This window comes from Doryrhamphus excisus, linkage group LG8 (assembly GCF_037039965.1).
Source record: "Doryrhamphus excisus strain RoL-2023G ecotype Guam linkage group LG8, RoL_Dexc_Guam_v1.1, whole genome shotgun sequence".
Taxonomy (NCBI): domain Eukaryota; kingdom Metazoa; phylum Chordata; class Actinopteri; order Syngnathiformes; family Syngnathidae; genus Doryrhamphus; species Doryrhamphus excisus.
The window spans coordinates 8446603-8468888 of record NC_136364.1 but is presented as its reverse complement, the minus strand read 5'-3'; the positions used below and the strand labels follow the sequence as shown (position 1 = coordinate 8468888).

Below are 22286 nucleotides of genomic sequence, written 5' to 3'. Positions count from 1 at the left end.
CGCTACGAGAGCAAACTAAAAGATATGGAAAAATGCACACTGGTGGTCAGGAATGTCCAAATTGTGTTGCAAAAGTCTCCTCCCTCCCTTTGTGAGCTTGCGTCCAGCGAGGACAAAAGAGTGTTTCACTCGGACAGAGAAGCTTATTTGCATTCCAGCGTCGTTTTGCCCTTCGGATTCAGAGCATGACACCTTTTTTTTGTTCTTTTATGACTCTGTTTTTACTGTCCGCCCTTTGCAGAGGGGGACGGGCTGTCCTATCTGTGTGTGTGTGTGTGTCTGTCCCTGAATAGCGTCCTTCCTCTTGTTGTGGATGTGATGTTTGTGTAGCGTCCGTGTCTCAGGCCTCAGCCTTCCCACGACTTCACTGGGGTCGTGAATCATGAGTGCGTGTGTGTGTGTTTAGCTAGCTTGTTTGCAAGTGCTGCAGAATCCAACCGGTAATGAAAAACATTGTGATTTTCTGTCCATAAAGACAAGTTAGCTGTAGCGCTGAGACAGTTGGGTTATTAACATTTGGAAATGAACTCCATTGCAGTTTGGCCAGCATGACTTGATGACCACTGTTTGACCTTTGCACCCTGCCATTTTGTGTTTCTTCAGGGAATAGCCATAGAGGGCCCTTTAAGGCTGGCCCATTAAGGCTGGCCCATTAAGGCTGGCCCATTAAGGCTGGCCCATTAAGGCTGGCCCTTTTAGGCTGGCCCTTTTAGGCTGGCCCTCTAAGGCTGGCCCTCTAAGGCTGGCCCTCTAAGGCTGGCCCTCTAAGGCTGGCCCTCTAAGGCTAGCTCTGGCTGGCCCTTTAAGGCTGGCCCTCTAAGGCCATAGAATAGGCTATGCCAGCATGATGTTAAAATGTGAGTGTAATGTTGGCATTTTAGCATCACTAAGCTAGCTATACCCCCTGTTGCTAATGTTCCTGTCCCACTTTTGTGTTACGTTGTTGTATGTGATATGTGGCGTCTATTATGTTGGGCAAGTGCAGCGTTACAGTGTGAAGTACATGATAGCACTTGTGGGAGATACACACTCTGCACACATGCATGTCACTATCTCTGCACTACGTCTCATCTCATTAGTATTAAAGCTACACACACACACACACACACACACACACACACACACACAGCGGCCTGTTCTGAAGTCTCAGTTTGATCATGTTGTGATTCTTCGGTGATCGGCTAACTTGTATGCTGCCGCTGGTAAAATGTAATGCTAGCACTTTAGCACCACGTAGCTACTGTATGCTTGTGTTGCCAGTGTTATTCATTTGTGGCAAGAATTTGAAGCAATGATGTGACTTTATTGCCGTATCTTTACAAAAATGTTTGAATTTCAACGTATTTGACGTTTGCGTCCCAACATTCGAGGTTCTGACTGATTTACAAGTTAGCAACATTTTTGTTCTCAACTGAATACTTGTGGCGTACATTGTGGTTTTGTCTGATGTCTTTTAAGAGACTTGGCGCTACTCAGAAGCAGGCCTATGTAACAAGACTGTGTGCAGTGATGTACATGAGGCTTCGCTACACGTCCAAAATGGCACGTGGCTCTCTGCCAACCATCCGTGGGAGCTGAAACTTTGATCATGTTGCTTTTCTTCAGCGAACAGGCTAGCATAATGTTGCTATTAAAATGCGAGTGTAATGTTCGCACTTTATCTCAGGCGTGTGTTGCTAAGAGGCAAAATCAACAGATTTCTCCTTCTGCAAAAACAACAACCACCTTAAAAGGTCATCCTAAGCTGGCGTCCCGTGTCAGACGTCACCTTAAGCTCGCTAAGCCAAAACGTGAGCACTCGTCAGCGACGTTGATCACTCCTGACAGCAGCTTGTTTATTCCTCTCATATCCCAGCAGGCTTTGAGGGCATTAGGTACATCCCAGACATCAGTCGCCCGGCGTGATGCACAACACCTGAGGGTTAGCATCAGTTAGGCCGCCCTTCTGTCATAAAGAATCAGGAGGATGCCTAGTGGAGTACATTGTGGTCATTAACAACCATGCATTGGCATTGTTAAAATAGGTGATTCCAGTAACTCCAGATCCAAACCTACAAAAATGCATCATTCATTGCCATAATTTACATTTTATTTATGTGTTATTGAGGTATAATAAACAGAATAGCAAGCTAACACAGATAAATTCATTGCACAAGTGTTTTATGTCTGCTTTATTTTCTCCACCGTTTTATGACTCCTTGAAACAAAACTGAAAATTAACACAGCAAATTGGGTATTAAAAAAGAGTTGTAATCATCCGGCTGCAGCAATAAATGCACAAATTACAGCACTGCATTTTAATACACACAGCAGGAGAACATTTATTCCCAGGTATATTTCATTTATGTGTGTGTGTGTGTCTATCCCGCTTAAGTGTCAAGTCACCACAGGGGAAGATTAGGCGGATTAACCATGCCAGGCATTTTTCCGCAGTCACATGGCCCCTAAGCATTCTGGGAAAAGTCCTAAACCGATGCGCTTTTTATAATGAGACGGCTTGGAGGTCTATGCCAAAATTAGATGAGGTGCTGGCCGTACGCGGCCGCCCCGGAAAGTTCACACGCAGGGCAGAATGTAAGTGATAGTTTGTGGCTTGCTCTTCTTCCTGTTGACTTCCATCCAGGATGCTCGGGTGTTTGGTTTTGCTTCCCAAAGTGCCTCACGGTGTGTGTCCAGGCTCTGACACACACTCAGGGTGATTGGATTAGCTTCTAATCTTTGGATCCGACCCAGGTGGCAGTGTCGCAAGTGACCCGTGTCTTGTCAGGAGAAAGTTCTGGATCGAAAAGTCATCATCGGTGATAAGACCCGAGAACCCACGTTGTTCCTGTCAGACGGTCAAAATAAAACTGCTCTCTCACGGTGGTGGACCACAATGCTTTTATATACGTATCATGTTAGTGCAAGGATCTGGCACACCATCTCATTTTTACCTCACCAATACACTCGTCAAAGATCCTCTATATGACAGGAGAGCTCTGCTATTATAAAGAACTTAACATAAAAACGCTAATCAAAGATCCTCTGGATGACAGCAGTACTTTGCCGCTTCAATGAACTTACTGTAAAAAAGAAACACCAGTCAAAGATCCTCTGTATGACAAGAGCGCTTGGCTGTTTATGATGTAAACAAACGTCATTTCTATGATGTCAAAAATTTTATATATATATATGTGTATATATGTATATATATCATAAAAGACTAGAAATTTGCCGGGAAATGAAAATAGTATCGTAATAAGTAGTAATTCGTTTTAACCGATATCGATATAACGAGACTTAACTGTATGTATGTATGTGTATATATATGTATGTATGTATGTATATATATATGTATGTATGTATGTATATATATGTATGTATACATATATATATATATATATATGTGTGTGTATGTATGTATATGTTATCCACAACCTATAGCAAAAACCCTAGTTCAAGAACTTTTATATAACAGACCTACTGCACAATAATGTGTTCAAGGACCGTCAAACAAAGTGGGACAAGTCGGCTTTCACAACAGACAACATATGCATGCAAAATGCAAAAACTATGGGATTTGTATTATTTTTTACATTAAAATAATGTCCCATACTTCCAAAATTGATACACATTTACATCATATTCAATGTACTTATTTACAAATGTATTTTTTTCCGTGTAGTTTATTACACCTGAAAGCTTCCTGCTGGGCTGTTTTTGTTGATTTTCATCCTGCTGACCCGACATCGTTCCAGTTGTCATTGTGGTCACGCTGTCTCTCCTCCTCCTCTTCCTCTTCCTCCTTCTGGGTTCCATGTGACACTCAAAGGAATGAGGAGTGCGAACAAGTGCGTGGAGGAGGAGACATGGAGTGTGTGTTTGCCTTTGAACATGAGTCAATGTGGGTGTGTGCATGCTGGTTATTGTGCGTAGTGCTTGCTAGTGTGTGGTGTCAAGTTGTGTGTGTGTGTGTGTGTGTGTGTACGCTAAGCTGCGTCCAGCTCTGCAGCAGATCATCACGCGCTCCAGCCAGTCGCTGATTACGCAGCATTTGTTTTGTTGGAGCTCTCCTACCCGGGCGGGGCACACACACACACTAGAAGATGCCTTGAGCAGCACTTTTCCACCAAACCGTACAGTTCAGTTCAGGCAATGGTCTTTCCGATATGTCAAGTAAAGCTGGATATGCTTTAGAGTAGTCAGTGTACAGCTTGTATGGCAGTGCAGGAAGTATATTAATTGGTTACATGGGGGCGTCCAAACTTTTTCCACCAAGGGCCAAATACTGAAAAATTTCAAGTTTTTTTCTTATTAGTAGCAACTTCAGTTTTTGCTCTTTTTTCCCATTTGTATGTTGTTTATCCCACATATTGAGTTTTCTTATTCAATGACATAATCTTTGGTCAGGGGCACGATGGTCGAGTGGTTAGTGCGCAGACCTCACAGCTAGGAGACCAGGGTTCAATTCCACCCTTGGCCATCTCTGTGTGGAGTTTGCATGTTTCTCCGGGTTTCCTCCCACATTCCAAAAACATGCTAGGTTAATTGGCCACTCCAAATTGTCCATAGGTATGAATGTGAGTGTGAATGTGTTTGTCTATATGTGCCCTGTGATTGGCTGGCGACCAGTCCAGGGTGTACCCTGCCTCTCGCCTGAAGACAGCTGGTATAGGCTCCAGTACCCCCGCGACCCTTGTGAGGAAAAAGCAGTAGAAAATGAATGAATGAATGAATCTTTGGTCATTTCTGTTTCATAATATCTTGTATGTAATATCTAATTTGTTTTGTTTGTCATACTATTACGACTGATATAATATTTTCTTTTCTTTAATATTACAACTTTATATTGTTAAAATTACATGTTAGTGTTATTATTTTTACTCATAATGTTAAAAGTTGCCACATGTTGGTCACACAGTCAGGATATCAGGAAGATCTGGGTTTCTCTTAGTTGGTTGTTTGTCTATATGTGCCCTGTGATTGGCTGGCCACCAGTCCAGGGTGTACCCCGCCTCTCTGCCCGAAGACAGCTGGGATAGGCTCCAGCATATCCCTGCAACCCTAGTGAGTATAAGCCGTATAGCAAATGGATGAATGGAACAAGTTTGTCCTCGTATAATTTTTCTTTAATTAAAAAAAAATTAATTGTCCTCATCATATTTCAAGGTATTCTCTTCTCTTCATATTTTGACTTTATGCTTGTAAAATGACAGCTGTTCATTTTCAATTTTGCTTTTTTTCCCCAACATTTCCAACAAATTTGGTTTTCCCATTAAAGTGACATAATGTTGATTTCTTTACGACCGTAACAAAAATGATCATAGATTTAACCATGAAAATAGTGATATTTAATAACAAAGAAACACAACATGACTCGTTCAAGACTCTTCATCATCAACAGCTAGTATTGTTTCTTGAATTGGCTCATCCTTGTGCATTGTTTGAGTCCCATATTCAATCTCTTTGATTCCACATACTCAGATGCTGTGGCTTTTTAACGTTGTCCGAGCATATAAGTGTTTCAAGTTTAGTTCTTCCTTGAGATCATATTTTTCATCTTGTAGAGAAGTATTGGATGACATTTTTAGTTAATAAGTTATTGTTAACGTTATGCATTATTTTAGCTGTTTGAAAATGAACTATATCAGCAAATTTTAGTATTTATTCTCTACAGGCAACTTTATGGATTATCTGCACTGATCTTTTTTGCAGTGACGATTGCTTTTAGTTCATTCATTTTCCGCTTATCCTCATGAGGGTCGCGGGGGTGCTGGAGCCTATCCCAGCTGTCTTTGGGCGAGAGGGGGGGTACACCCTGGCCAGCCAATCACAGGGCACATTTCGACAAACAACCATTCACACTCACATTCATACCTATGGACAATTTGGAGTCGCCAATTAACCTAGCATGTTTTTGGAATGTGGGAGGAAACCGGAGTCCCGCATGAACATGCAAACTCCACATAGAGATGGCCATGGGTGGGATTGAACTCGGGTCTCCTGGCTGTGAGGTCTGCGCATTAACCACTCGACTGTCGTGCAGCCTGCTTTTATAGTTGTTACACACAATAAGTTAGATATGATTTAGAGTGAGTTAGAGTGATTTTTGATTGAGAATTCATTTTTCTTAATATTTTGACTTTCTCCTTGTAAAATTATTGCTGATGTTTCCATTTTTGCTATATGGTTATTTTGCAATGTTTTTATTAAATTATGATTTTAGAATGTGCTGGGGGCCAATAAAAGTAGAGTGGCGGGCTCCACATGGCCCTCGCAATGCATTTTAGACTGAGAATAAAATGTTATTATGTATGCAGCAGTGAGTTGGACCTTGGTGGGTGTTTTCCTCCGCTCTCGAGTTGAAAAGGTCAGATATCCGCAGGCAGGAAGCTGCTCACAGGGGAAGACGACACGTTTCCCCTGTTGTGAAAACACCGGGAGGTGAAAAGATGCGGAACGGTGTGGCTCAAATCAGACCAATAAGCATCTGCGTCACTGTGTCCTCATGGAAACTACATTACACTGTATGTGAACTGTCCGACAGGATCTGAAATTGTGTCTACAACTGTCCCCCATTGTTTTGTTTTGTTTTTTGCCTGGAGGGGTCTTATTTGTGGTTGTCTGCCAGAAATAATGAATGTACGAGAAATGCTGGCATTTCTGACACCTCAAGGCCCAGTTAATGGCATTTTATTGTCTATGTGTGATGTTAATGTGCTATTTTCTGCCTGATCCAGGCATGGCTAAAATCCTCTTAACTCTACATTTACTTGTCATAGCTGCTTTTTAATTCAGTAAAATACCAGCGAGTAAATGAGTGGTATTAATGACTAACTTTGGAAGAAGAAAGTTGCTGATGCGTGACCAAACCCGATGCATCAATCCAATCCCAAAGCTGCTCGTTTAACCATCAACCTGACAGAACATTCCCAATCAGGTCATTTAACCTCACATGCTAGAACTTACAAGAACCCAAACAGTGTCTCCACCACGTGAAGGTCATCCACCCACATCCTCTCCATCTGTTTCCTCCTCCATTAGGCGCTGGCGGCCAACGCGGGCACCGGTTTTGCTGTGGCCGAGCCACAGGTGGCCATGTTCTGCGGCAAGCTCAACATGCACGTCAACATCCAGACCGGCCGCTGGGAGCCTGACCCATCCGGGACCAAGAGCTGCGTGGGAACCAAAGAGGGTGTGCTGCAGTACTGCCAGGAGGTGGGTCCCTGTTTGAAAGCACCTTGTCTCCATGCCAGAAATGCACTAGTTCAGTGCCGTTCTGGTGGCCATTCTTGCCTCCACGTTCACTTATTCATATTAACACATTTCAATTATTCTATATTTTATTTATTGGGGGATCCATGCCGGTTGCTAAAATGTAAAATGATTTTCTGCCCCCAAAACACGTAAATACATTCACAGCAGACGCTCAACGCAGAGCTATTTCTCTAAAAAGTATATTATCATTTTATTGAGGGCCACATACACTTGTACAGTTTCTTAACCAACTCGTGTAGACCCACGTTTATTATTATTTTTAGTCGGAATTCACTTTTCCTCCTTAGCTTATGTTTTTGGCTTGTTTTTCAACTTTCTTCTTGTACCTTTTTTCCCTTTTGAATATTATGTCCTTATTCTTACAATGTTTTTAATGACTTTATCATAATAATACTATTATAACTTTGACCCAAACTTGATTTTTATTTCTCATAATATTAGCACTGTTAAATGTCAGTTTTATTCTAATATTTCAACTTTTCCAATTAATATTATGACTCCATTCTCCAAAGATTTTGTCTTTTATTCTAGGAAATGTACTGCTCTTTTTTTTTTTTTTTTACAAATATTTAAACTTTTTTTTGTCATTCATTTTACTCACAATATTATGTCTTTATTTTAATATTATATTTTGACTTTATTATGGGAGTATTAAAACTTTTACCAACCTTTATTTTAAAATTACAACTTTCTTTCTTTCTTGTTTTTATATTACAACTAAACATTAATACTATTACTTTATTTTCCAAGTATTTTATCTACTCCTCTATTTTTTTATTCTAGTTAAATCTCTTCTTTTTTTCATTTTTGGGATAGGCTCCAGCACCCCCGCGACCCTCGTGAGGATAAGCGGTAGAAAATGAATGAATTAATGGCCCCCAAATGGTAGAGTCATGTGATCTGCACACGCTAACTAGCATAGCAGAAGCCTAGCATAACCCCCAAGTACTGTTATTAAAAACAAACATACATTGACAAAGCAAAGGTAATCTTATGAAAAACAGAGAAAACCCCCCAAAGTTAAGATTTGACACCATTACTCAGGCTTCATGCTAGGCTATGCTAACTAGTCGCTAGCCTCACCTTTTACAACTCACATACAACTTGCATTTTATCATACAAGTGCACTCGGAAAGTAGTAGTTTGACTCATTATGATCCAGAATATATTTGGCTTTCTCATATAAATGGATGAAAGTGACATGTATATTTTTATAATGAAGGTGAATGTGAGGCAGTAATGCTTTCTTTTGACTGTGATTTGTCATTGAGAGCTTTTTCTTAACATTTCCCTTCACCATCCTTGACTCTTTGTGGCCGTGCTGGCGACGCGGACACCCTCGCGACTTACCCTCACCCTGTCGGTTCCACTGTCGGCTTTGATTATGCAGCTGTGCGAGAGAAATGAATCGCTTTCAAGCTGCGCGTTTGAATGACATTTTGGGGAGAGAGCATCTAAAGCAGCCGTTCTTGTCTTCGTGCAGCAGATGGCATCCGGAGACGAGGAGAAGGCTGGGATTTAAACTACATGCACTAAACTCAACAAAATTTGGATGAAACCAGCTTTTAAAAACACCATCTAAGCACCTTAATTAGACCGTGTTTGACTTTCCATCACAATCTATTAACCCGCTCCATACATACAGTAATCCCTCGTTTATTGCGGTTAATATATTCCATGATAAGTCAATTTCCGGAATATTTTTGTAGGTTTATGGTTACAACCTTATAAATATGTTTTTTTAACACCATTAGAGCCCTTTAGACACGAAATAACACCCCTATAGTTAACGTTCCACTCCTATTACCCAACTTAGTAGACATAATAGAAGAATATAAGACTTGCAAAACCTGTTTACGACCTACATACAGTTTTTAGCATGAAATAAAGCCCCTATAGTCACATGTAAACTCTCATTACCTAATATAGTAGACATAATGGAAGAAAATAACACATACAAAGCCAGTTTACGACCTTATACAGTTTTTAACATTATTAGAGCCCTCTAGACATGAAATAACACCCCTATAGTCACATTCACACTCCTATTACCCAACATAGGAGACATAATAGGAGACAATAAGACATACAAAACCTGCTTACCGCCTAAATACAGTTTTTAACATTATTAGAGCCCTGTAGACATGAAATAACACCCCTATAGTCACATTCACACTCCTATTAGCCAGCATAGTAGACATAATGGAAGACAATAAGACATACAAAACCTGTTTACCACCTAAATACAGTTTTTAACATTATTAGAGTCCTGTAGACATGAAATAACACCCCTATAGTCACATTCACACTCCTATTACCCCATACAGCAAACATAACAAGGGAAAATAAGAAATTAAAGACAGAAATTTGATATTTTAGGGGCCCTGAACACCAGAACTCAGTAGCGTCCCCTGCCACCAGTTTCACAGATCATCACTAAAATTAGTGGTGATGTCAATCATTTATGTGAGAGACTTGTGCGCCCATATTAGTTTACCAAAGGGCCAAATATGACAAAAAAAGTAGCTGTATTTGTGTTTTTTGGCAAAAAACTGAATGTAGAGGAGTCTGAATACTGGCTAAATATGGCCGTTAGGGTGCCATCTGCTGTATGGAGTTGGAATGACAAGCTACATTATAATGTTCATGAGCTGGGGCCAACAGGGAGCAGCAAATCTCATTCATTTAAAGGCACATGAAAATATTATAAGGTTGTCACCTAACCAGTAGGGGTTAGCGATTAGCTTGTTGCATGTTCAGAAAGTCCTCCACACTGGAGCCAAACCATGCCTCCTCATGTTTGGGAGGCGTTCAATGGAATGAGAAATATTTCACACAGACGTGTGAAAAATGGAGAAACTATTTGGGGAGCTAGATTTTGTTTTTAGCGCATGTAAACCTAGTCACTGACGTTCCACTTGTGACACCTTCTCCCCTGCCACCATCCTCCTCTTATTTGAATACTTGTCACGCAGATGTATCCCGAGCTGCAGATCACCAACGTGGTGGAGGCCAACCAGCCGCTGCGCATCGAGAACTGGTGCAAGAAGGAGAAGAAGGTGTGCAAGGGCCATGCCCACATCGTGGTACCGTACAAATGCCTCGGTAAGTGCCCGGGATGTGCTTTTGTTTCAAAGTCTGAGGCCGTGTGTGTGTGTGAGTCGCGTGGCCCCAGGCGGCAATCTTGCACTTTGATTCAGGTGACTTAAAGCCGGCCCTGAGCTGCAGACTGACGGTGTCACGCCGCATGAATCCAGGCGGCTGCTGGCATTGCTGGGGAGGCTTGTTAAGCAATAAAGCACAATCTCATTTCCCTGCTCAGACAGAAGCCATAAACCCACACAGACATGCCGGGTCAGCGAGCTGGAGGTCTGCTTTATTGGCTTGCACCCTCGCGCTGTGCATACTAGCTATCGGGACACCGACAGGGAGGGGAAATTATGGACTTGTTGGAGCTCCAACAGCTTCCACTCTTCCGGGAAAACTTGTACAAAAGTCACCTAAGACTCCAAAATGCACCAAAGCATCATACAATTATTCAAAACCCTCTGTAATATTTATTGTATATTAAATAACAATAATACAATTATTAAAGGTGAATCATTTTAAGTGCAATTGTAAATGCATTAATTACATAAAATACTGTCAAATAATGACTAAATTATTTTTAAAAGTTATAAAATATACATATTTCATGTGTAATAAATGACTATTTAAATTTCATTGTTCACAATTGAATTGTTGGGAATGTGATATATTTTTTCTAAATTTAATTCATGTTTTAAAACAAATAAATGATTTTAAAAGGTAACAAATCTATTCATTGAATGCATGTTAAGATTACATTTCACAATATTTTTGTTTAGTCCATATAGTAGTTAAATTTTGACAGAAAAACCTTTCATAATGCTAAGAAAAATATGAATGAATAACAATAATAGTATTATTGAAGTCAAATAATTTTAGTGCAAATGTAAATGTCCATTAGATAAATAAAAATGCTGTTAAATAAGTAAAAAGGTCTTTAATTTAAAAAATATCTAATATAATTTTGGGGTGTTATAAATGGTTAATATTAAGATGATATTTCATAAATGAATGTCATTTTGTGTCTATCTTTTACATTTTAATTCATTCAGACTTCAATTGTCGGGTTTGTTGGGTTTTATAGAAGAGCCCCTAGATACATACTACATACATGCATACTGTACACGTGCATGGAATGAAGTGAAATATGGTTCAGCATCCTTTGGGCCCCCTGAAAGGCACCATATCTATCCAGTAAATCCAAACGAGACCAACCTCTGATGGATTGATTGATGTGTCCCAATACTTATGTCCTTATGGTGTGGCAGCGTACTCGCACTGAATGTTGCTCATTGTGTGCTTTATGAGCTCATTGCTGTGTTTGCCTTGGACGAAGACAACACACTGCAGCTGGCAAACACAATGGCTAAAAAATATCAACATCAACCCCCACCCAACTTTACCGCTTCCTCGGTCCAAAAGCCTTTTTTGCTGATTGAGTCGTGCGGCTGTCCGGGATTGAAAAAGCCATTAGCGTTTGCGCTGGACTGTGAAATGGGCGACAATTCAAGAGCATTTTTGGCACAGGAGGAGGAGGGGAAGCTTTGGGAGATTGCTCGCACGGTAAACACACCCCCCCCACTGGATGGTGAGGCTGAGAATACCCATGAAGAACATTTTAGACGCAATTTTATTCTCCGCCAGATCCAGAGGAGCTCAGACTGACTTACTTGGCAACGTGAGGCACTTGTTTTGTTTCAGACTTACTTCTTGTTAATAATTTACATGCTAACATTTGCATGATTCACCGTGTCTGAAAAGGAGTCGGAAAAGCCTTTCTCAATATCCATTACTGATCATTCATTCACAGTATTTCTTTTACACGCTTACTGGCAATATCAACATGAAAAACTAAAATGCTCATGAGCAAAAGTGACATTATATGTTTGGTGCAGGGGTGTCCAAACATTTTCCAGCGAGGGACGCATTGTGAAAAATGAAAGGATATGCAACTTTCCCATGTAGATATTTTGTAAATATTCTAAGAGGTATGTATTTCATAGATGGAAAAAGCCTACTTTGCTTTATTTCCCCCTTTTTTGCTGCTACGGTTGTCTTTATATTTGTTTAATTTCAACAAAAAAAGCCCTCTGTAATACTAAGAAAAATATTTTTATATGTTAAATAACAATGCCACTGTTATTAAAGTTGAGTCATTTTAAGTGTAACTGTAAAAGCCCATTAAATAAATATAAATATTGTCAAATAATTAAAACATGTATAAAATTATTTTTAAAAAGTAAAAAATATATATAAATTGTATTTGCAATACATTTTTTTATATATTTTTATTCAATTTAAGTCATATTTTAATTCTATTTATTTAATTTTGACAGTAAAACCCTCCATAATGCCAAAAAAATTATTTATTATATATTAAATTTAGCAATAATACTATTATTGGAATGGAATAATTTGAATGCAACCGTAAATGCCCAGGAAATAAAAAAAAATACTGTGAAATCATTTTAAAAATCACAACATGAGTTTAACAAAAATGTATGTTTAAATTTAAATTGTATTTATGTTTGAAAGCACATTTTTGCTGTTTTTATTTTTCAAAATATTTCACCTTTTTTAAAATATATTTTTTGCACATTTCCCCCCTAATGTTATGACTTTATTCACATATTACAGCGGTGTCTTGGTTAACGTGGTTAACAAAACTGTGGTGAGACCAGCCATGTCGTTTGGTCTAGAGACAGTGCCACTGAGGGAAAGACTGGAAGCAGAACTGGAGGTAGCAGAGATGAGGATGCTGAGGTTCTCATCGGGAGTGACCAGGATGGATAGGATCAGGAACGAGTACATCAGATGGACATTACATGTTAGAGGTCTTGGAGATAAGGTCAGAGAGGACCGACTGAAATGGATGGGACATGTCCAGAAGAGAGATAGTGAATATATTGGTAGAACGATTCTGTGTTTAGAGTTGCCAGGTAGGAGGTGTAGAGGAAGACCAAAGAGGAGGTTTATGGATGTAGGGAAGGAGGACATGAGGGTAGTTGGTGTGAGAGAGACAGATGTAGAAGACAGGGTTGAATGGAGGATATTGATTTGCTGTGACGACGCCATAGGTAAAAGCCGAAAGAGAGAGAATAAGAAGTCTTGGTTAACATAATTAATCCATTCCAGAAGGTCTGACTCAAACCAAAACAAACTCTAACCAAGGATGAGATATGAGCTGAGATGTGGCACTTGTTGGTATCATGGCTTCAACTACTTTGGATTGATTTTTGGGTGACACACTAACCAAAAAAGCTAAAGAATATCATAAAATAAGTGTGACGATAACCATAGAAGCAGATGTGGAAACAGCATACGCTTCCACTGAAATGTGAGGTTTGAGTCAATGTATTATAATGATACAACTAAGCCCCACCCACCCCCAAAAAGGATATGTAGCATTTGAGTCAAGCTAATGGCGTCTTGTGAATAATGCACACACTGTGGAACATCTCCGAGCCTCAAAGCCGCCATGTTTGTCATCAGCACCAGCACTAATCTTCCACGGCAGCACGGGTGCGTGTGTGTGAGAGTCAGCGCTGGATTATTTTCTTTTTCGAAACATCTTCACGCCTGCCGAGAGAGAGAGAGAAGAGTTTGCGGGTTGTCATGTGGCGTCGTTGACAGACCGTCGCTTTTTGCCGTGATTTAATTCCCTCCAACTGCTGCACGTTTGAGGAATCCCATTTCTTTCTCTCCACGGAGCTCTGGCGCTGACATTCCTTCTAAAGAGAACATTTCACACAAAAGATATAAAAGTCACCTCACACACAACTCCTCCACATGCTCATCTCCCGATTCCAATAGGCTTGAGTGTCTGCCCTTTATTGTTTCTGAGGTCATATGTGATGGTGGGTGAAGGTCATCTGTGATGGTAGGAGGAGGGTGTGCACCTCCTGGGCGGAGATGAGAAGCAGCTGCAGAGTTCGCTGCTATTTGCAGCTCTCTCTCTCCTCCTCCTCCTTCCATTCTAAACCCTCTCATTTTCCAAAACACTGCTTTCCACCCGGCACAGGAAGAGCGAACCGTGACGCTCCAAACGAGCTGTTATAGGAGAGCTCCACAAATTCCTGCAGACCCTTTCCTCGTGTCCTCAAAGTGCCACTCTACCTCCGAGGGTCACATTCTGGAAACAAGCAAAGCATTCGGGAGCTGTTATGCTAAAAAGAGGTGTATATTTAAAGTAAAAAAACAGCTTGCATGTGAGCTGTGTTCAGGGACAATGGAAATATGTAATACAACTGATTACACCTATTGTCAAGTCAAATATTTCATTTCCTCTTTGGTGTACAGTATGTACCTTACACAGATAGACGTCAAATATCTGATTTGCTTTGATATTTAATTTGTGCATTATTTCTATGTATGCAGTTACTATGTTCTTCCTCATTTCATTGACAAAATACCTTCATCCGCTAAACTAGCAAACTAATACATTAGCTTGGTTTCCAATTGTCCGTAGATATGAATGTGAGTGTGAATGGTTGTTTGTCCACATGTGCCCTGTGATTGGCTGGCCAACAGTCCAGGGTGTACCCCGCCTCTCACCAAAGACAGCTGGGATAGGCTCCAGCATACCCGCCACGACCCTCGTGAGGATAAGCAGTAGAAAATTGAATGGTTTGACTTTCATCGAAAAAGTGTACAAAATTTAAAAAAAAACAACAAAGATAGGCATAAATAAAGACTCGGGCTGTCAAATGATAAAACCCTTTAATCAGATAAATCCCGGTTTTCAAATGAATTAATCATGATTAATCACCATGTCTCACTATGTCTGAAATGCCAATTTTACCATATTTTTTATTAAAAAAAAGACTAATTATAGGTTAGGATTATGTATATTTGTATGTATTAACAGTGCCTAAATTTCAGTCAAAATAAGAGATGGCACACATGTCTGAAAATCTATTTACCTTACACTGCTTTATTTAATTCTCGTATGAGGTCAGCTGGGATAGGCTCCAGCATACCTCTGCGACCCTAGTGAGGATACGCGGCACAGAAGATGGATGGATGGTTTTATAAATTAATTATTAATTATTTAAATGTCTAAAAAAATTTAATAAAACTGGCTTAAATTTTTAAAAAGTGTAAAAAGAAAACTAATAAAAATTACAAAAAAAGAGGTATAAGTAATACAAACAAAGACTCAAAATATAAAGACTCAAATTACAAAAAGTGTAAAAAGTAATTCAAATTGGGAAAAAATGTAAAACTTAAATAAAAGTATAATAAAATTAAAATGGTAAATGTGTAAAACAAAAATAATGCACATAAATAAAAAGGGTGTTAAAGGTTTAAAAAATGATACAAATGACTACAAAGTGTAAAATAAATAAATATATATATAAACAGTGATTGGAAAATGTGGCTCCCAGGTTAAGACCATTTGATTCTATTAGTGTGAACATACAGCATATTTATACAATATTGTATATTTCTTCGCGGGAGCAGCGTCTATAAATAAAAATATAGATTGGTTCAGCGATGTATCATAACTTCCATTTGTACCATTCTCTCACGGCTCTTGTGAATCACAGCATTTTCTCACCACTCCGACCCAACATTCACATTGACAGCAGGTGATGGTGTCACAGAATCTGCGACGTCGCTTTAACGCCGCCTCTATTTTGACGTTGCAGTGGGCGAGTTCGTGAGTGACGTGCTGCTGGTTCCGGAGAAGTGCCAGTTCTTCCACAAGGAGCGCATGGACATGTGTATGAGCCACCAGCAGTGGCACAGCGTGGCCAAAGAGGTAAGATGCTTGCAGTGACGGAGTGCAAAAAAAAAAGAAGAAACTCACCTTCTTAAGGGATTAGCATGGATGTAATGCTGCTAATCCCAGTTTGAAGCAGGGAGGAGGAAGGGGGGGGGGGCACTGCAGTCATTCTAGAAGCTCCTGCATCACACTCTCCACCAACATCTGCAGTCTCATACTTTACTTTTTTCCCCATGCAGAGATGGCTTCCTCCTAAATAAGAAAAGTACCAGCAGGGGGCTCTACTGAGCTGAGGTTTTCTAATTTCGTGCAACTTTAGAGGCCTTTTTTTCCCCCAGATCGAATTCCATATTCCATATCTTGGTGGGTATTGGAATTCGCAGAGATTTATTTTATTAGTTAGTCGCCCTGCTTCCTTCCTGTTCTATGGTTATTATTTTCTTTCTTGCCATCGTTACCGGTTACCCCTCGGCAGTGACATGACACGCAAAAAAAGCATTCTTTGAGGCAGGAGTGTCCAAACGATTTTCCAATGAGGGCCACATAGTGAAAAATGAAAAAATGCAAGGAACATTGGGATATTTTCTATACATATACTAATAAGCAATATATATTTGAAGAAAAAGATAAATCTTAGCTTTGTGATAAGGTGAAAAAGCCTATTTTTACTATCAGTTTTGTGTGTGTGCGCTTATTAAATTTACATTTTCTTCTCGGAATTTATTCCCATAATATTTGGACTTTTTCCCAGGCCTAATTTTCAAAAAATGACGACTTTTTGTGTTGTTTTTTTCTTATTTTTGCTGGGTTTCTTTTTTTAAGTGTTTTTATCAAATAGTCTTTATACGTTTGTCTTTCTGAATTTTTTAAATTTATTCCCATAATATTTGGACTTTCCCCATCCTAATTTTTCCAAAATTACGACTTTTCGTGTTGTTTCTCATGATATTATGACTTCTAAAAAAATCAGATTTTTTTTCCTTTCATGTTTCAACTTTATACTACTAACATGACATTATTCTTCCTCATAATACTATGCAAGGCGTGCTCCAAGAGCTCCACGGTGCTGCACAGCTACGGCATGCTGCTCCCATGCGGCACCGACAAGTTCCAGGGCACCGAGTATGTCTGCTGCCCACCCTCCCGTTCAGGCCAGCCCGACACTCCCTCGCCCCCTGCCCAGGAGGAGGAGGAAGACGACGAGGAGGAAGAGGAGGAGATAGAGGACGAGGAGATCGATGAGGCAGACCTGGATGATGAAGATGAGCTGAAGGAAAGGTGAGCAGAGGAAACGTGGGGGTTACTTCCGCCAGCTGTTCTTCCTGCTTTGATGAATGACTCCTCTTCTCTCTTATCATTCCATCACCCCCTCACCCAACCCCCCTTTCTCCTCGTCAGCGAGGCTCCAGCTGACGAGCAGCCCACGCGGAAGGAGGAGCCGCTGGATGATGAAGATGAAGACGCAGAGGACGAGGAGGAATACCATTATGTCTATGAGGATGAGGAGGCAGATAAGGACGATGACGACAAGCAAGAGAGCAGCAGAATGTCAGACAGTGAAGAGGAGGACAAGACCCTCCATGAAGTGAAAGGTCTGAGAAGATGACATCCTCGCTTCCGATTAACCTTTGAGATAGAAACCCTCGTGGCACTTAGCACCACTTGTCCTTTTATCCGACCTCTTAGAGAGACGAAGGGTTCAAAAGTTTTCAAGAAAAACAAATTCAATCACGTGTGATAAAGCTGCCACATTTAGTTAGCAAAGCAGCCACAAGAACACAGGGAAGGACAGGGAGAGTCGGCAGAGGAAGCGGCTACTAAGCCACATGTGTACAGACTATGAGTCAGCAATTGAATTATTCATTCATTCATTCATTCATGTTCTACCGCTTTTTCCTCACAAGGGTCGCCACAAGAGCCTATCCCAGCTGTCTTCGGGCGAGAGGCGGGGTACACCCTGGACTGGTGGCCAGCCAATCACAGGGCACATATAGACAAACAACCATTCACACTCACATTCATACCTATGGACAATTTGGAGTCGCCAATTAACCTAGCATGTTTTTGGAATGTGGGAGGAAACTGGAGTACTCGGAGAAAACCCACGCATGCACAGGGAGAACATGCAAACTCCACACAGAGAAGGCCGAGAGTGGAATTGAACCCTGGTCTCCTAGCTGTGAGGTCTGCGCGCTAACCACTAGACCGCTGTGCCGCCCCAATTGAATTATGACTCTGCTTTTTCACCACATTGTACCAAGTGCCAACCTTATGTAACGATGTACCTGTTGCTTCCGCCCGCAGCCGTGTGCACCCTGGAGGCGGAGACGGGCCCCTGCAGGGCCTCCATGCCTCGCTGGCACTTTGACCTGAGCCAGAGGAAGTGCGTACGCTTCATCTACGGAGGCTGCGCCGGCAACCGCAACAACTTTGACTCGGAGGAGTACTGCATGGCCGTGTGCAAGCGCCTCAGTAAGTGCGACGCTCTCTCTGTTTATTTCTTGACTAGCCAGAAGTAGCATCGGTGTGAGGGAGGCGGTGGGGGCTGCTTTTGCGTGACAGGAAGTCTGATCACGACCCGGCCGTCAAACGGGGGCGATTTTCTTCTGTTAGCGTCGGCGATGCGAGCTGTCAGCTAAAGGCCAGCGGGAGGATGAAAAGAATGCTAAAGGAAAGACTGTCAGCTCCTCTTACGTTCATTACGTTCTCGCTCGCTTCTTCACATTTCTTCCTCTCTTGCCCTGCCTTCATTTTTACTTGTTTCCCCATTGCAGCCACACCCCCCACTCCTCAGCCCACCGACGACGTGGACATCTACTTTGAGACGCCAGCCGACGACAAGGAGCACAGTCGCTTCCAGAGGGCCAAGGAGCAGCTGGAGATCAGACACCGCAACCGCATGGAGAGGGTGAGCGCTTGTAAAAGTTCCCACTTGCACTAAAACCAGACACAGGACCGAAGATTATTATCATTATTAATATTATGTACACATTATCAATCACTGTTCTCCCTCTCCCATCGCGGCAGGTGAGGAAGGAATGGGAAGAGGCCGACCGCCAGGCCAAGAACCTCCCCAAGGCTGAGAGGCAGACTTTGGTTCAGGTGCGTCTACAGCGCCCTCCTGTGGTTGGGTCCGACATGGCTGCTTATACAACCATCTCAATGCCTCTTTTTTAACATCATAAAAGAAATCCAAGGGTTTGATGTGATGTTAATTGGCTAGAAATGTATTTAGCCAAAAAAGTATTGAGAGATTTCATGTAACTACGCCCCCTAGTGGTTGTGAAAAGCATAGGGATGCCATGGTTACAGCATCTTTAGTGGACACTTCAAGGAGGAAGGCCATATACTGTAAATCAGGGTTCTCAAACTCAATTTACTTGGGGGCCACTGGAGCTAGGGTCTGGGCGGGACTGGGCCGCATCAGGTTTTCCAAAAAACTATTTTTTTTTATTAAAAACAGAAAAATGAATAAACTTTGCTTTGGTTTCGATTTTCTACAAGAAAAGCTCCGATAAAACATTCCACTGTTCTCAAATATCTTAATTTTTATTTTTCTGCACAAAATAAGATGAAAAATAAATAAACAAATCAAGAATAAAGAAAATCAATCCATCAGTAATAAATAAATATAATAATAATAATAATAAAACGGCAAATAATAAAAACTTAATAAACCACATAGTTGGTGGGTAGACACATTATTTTTTCTGATTAAAATGAACAAAGCATTATTAGAGCCCTGTAGACATGACAAAACACCACTATAGTCACATTTATACTTTTTTTTATTTACAACATATTGCGCAACTGCAGGGTCTTGAGACACATGGTAACTCGCAAACTAGAGAGCTAGCGACCTAAACGGTAGCCTTCAAGTTATTTCCTTTAAACTTAAATAGCCAAAAACTTACCACTTCCACACGGATAGGGAGGATAACTATTAACAGTTATTTAACCTTTAACATGAACATTAATCAAACGTAATAATTTTTTCTGGGTACATGATACCATACAGCATCCATATCAAACCTGCGCGCGCCGCACTAACATTAAACTTTCATATCAAGGCGGGGGCCTCAAACTAGTGTCCTGCGGGCCACATTTGGCCCACAGGCCGCATGTTTGAGACCCCTGCTGTGACTGAAAGGGACACCTTGATATTTTGTAGACCAACATATAACATATGTTATCTGATGGTGGCTAGAATAACAATAACAATAACGATTGCTGTTTTTGGGACTACTTTCATATGTGGGACGTGTGCTTCCTTTGCAGCACTTCCAGGCCATGGTGGAGTCCCTGGAGGAGGAGGCAGCCAGTGAGAAGCAGCAGCTGGTGGAGACCCACCTGGCCCGGGTGGAGGCCATGCTGAACGACCGGCGCCGCCTCGCCTTGGAGAACTACCTGGCGGCCCTGCAGGCGGACCCCCCCAGGGTCAGTCAACATCTCACGCCTGCACTCCTACACTGCACCACACAGGCTTGTCACAAATTGGAGTCTTTCAGTCAGTTAAATGGCTGATGTTAAATAATGCTCACAGATGTTTCCTCTTCTGCAGCCTCACCGCATCCTGCAGGCTCTGAGACGCTACGTGCGTGCCGAGAACAAGGACCGCCAGCACACCATCCGCCACTACCAGCACGTCCTGGCCGTGGACCCCGAGAAGGCTGCTCAGATGAAGTCGCAGGTCAGTGAGTGAACTAAACCACTCAGGCTGAATACAGTTTATTAGAGCATTATTATTTATCAACATTATTAGAGCCCTCTAGACATGAGATAACACCCCTATAGTCACTGTTACATTCCTATTACCCAATTTAGTAGACGTAAAAGAAATTAAGACATACAAGAGCTTAGAAAAGCTGTTTAGGATCTTTTTAAATACGATTTTTAACATCATTAGAGCCCTCAAGACATGAAATAACACCCCTATAGTCACTGTTACATCCTATTACCCAATATAGTAGACATAATGAAAGGAAATAAGACTTATTAAACATAGAAAACCTGTTTATGACCTTCTAAATGCATACTATTACTCAATACAGTAGCCACAATAATATCATTTAGACTTAAATAAGCCATAAAATAGACGCATACGTGTTGGTATCGAGTGATTTCCTGTTTTTATATATACCATATGTCCTGCGGTGGTTCTTGTGTCAGCAATGTAACATTACCGAAACTTGATAACAAAACACCTACAGCAGGGGTGTCCAAAGTGCGGCCCAAGGGCCATTTAATCACTTTTTATTGATTGAGTAAAGACAAAAAGGTGGAATGTTAATACTAATAATAACACAAAAGTATATATCTAAAAAGTATATATCAATGTCCAAACAACTAAACTATTCCAACATTAACAACACAAAAAGGGGTGGTTTTCCATCTCAACAACAATTTATTTACAAATGTAACACCATGAACTACTTATAATTTTCATACTTGCGCGTGTTAAAATGTCACTACAATGCGTACGGAACCTTCTGCATGTGTGTGCACAAATATATAAATATACACAAATATGAAAGTTGACTTTTGCATCCTTGTATTTATCAGTATGTGGCCCTCTGTCGAGAGACTTTGGATCCACCATCTTGTCTCCTAATACTATTTGATTCCAGCATGACTATGGACATGATTCAGAGCAGGGGTTCAAGTAGAGTCACGCAGGAAGTTGTGGAAAAGTCCCAGTTACCTCCTAGCTTCTGACTCACTCTTCAGTCTGGCGTCATTGTGCAACTTCCAAACAAACAGTTCTCGTGTTCTACAATCTGCAGTCCTCTAAGTTGACACTTGGAAGCTTCCGGAAGGTCCTCATAAAGTATTGGTGCTCATCCAGAGGAGCCGTAGTGATGTCTGCTAAAAGTGTACGAGGAGAAATGAGGGGGTGTGTCTGGCTGAGGGTGGAGGAGGCTCAGGCTTAGACTTGCAGGTCTTGTATAACAGTGCTACTGTGTGTGTGTGTGTGTGTGTGCACGACTACCTAGTGTCTGTTGTGTTTACTTGTGCGGTGGCTGTGCCATCGGCTTTCATCCAAAATTCCATTATCTGTCTGCACAACTCTCTCTCGCTGCACATTGGTGTTAAGTGTTGTATACGGACCGGCGTAGCATAGCTCCCGTTCTCACAGATGCAGGCAAGCAAGAACCCACCACCACCACAGAGAGCTGTTTTTAATCATTTGACTCCTGTTGCTAAACGAGCGACT

At 41.1% G+C, this 22286-nt stretch overlaps 1 protein-coding gene across 4 annotated transcripts in view; it reads left to right on the top strand.

Annotated features, from left to right (window-relative positions):
* aplp2 (amyloid beta (A4) precursor-like protein 2) overlaps positions 1-22286 on the top strand; it is a 53465-nt gene that overhangs the window by 20053 nt on the left and 11126 nt on the right. For all 4 annotated transcript variants that reach the window (XM_058079120.2, XM_058079119.2, XM_058079117.2 and 1 more), the window contains exons 2-11: positions 7024-7197; positions 10233-10362; positions 15996-16108; positions 17115-17350; positions 17471-17664; positions 18377-18544; positions 18847-18980; positions 19100-19174; positions 20351-20509; positions 20634-20762. In XM_058079120.2, the coding sequence (XP_057935103.2) occupies positions 7024-7197; positions 10233-10362; positions 15996-16108; positions 17115-17350; positions 17471-17664; positions 18377-18544; positions 18847-18980; positions 19100-19174; positions 20351-20509; positions 20634-20762 (1512 nt within the window). The remainder of the gene's footprint in view (positions 1-7023; positions 7198-10232; positions 10363-15995; positions 16109-17114; positions 17351-17470; positions 17665-18376; positions 18545-18846; positions 18981-19099; positions 19175-20350; positions 20510-20633; positions 20763-22286) is intronic.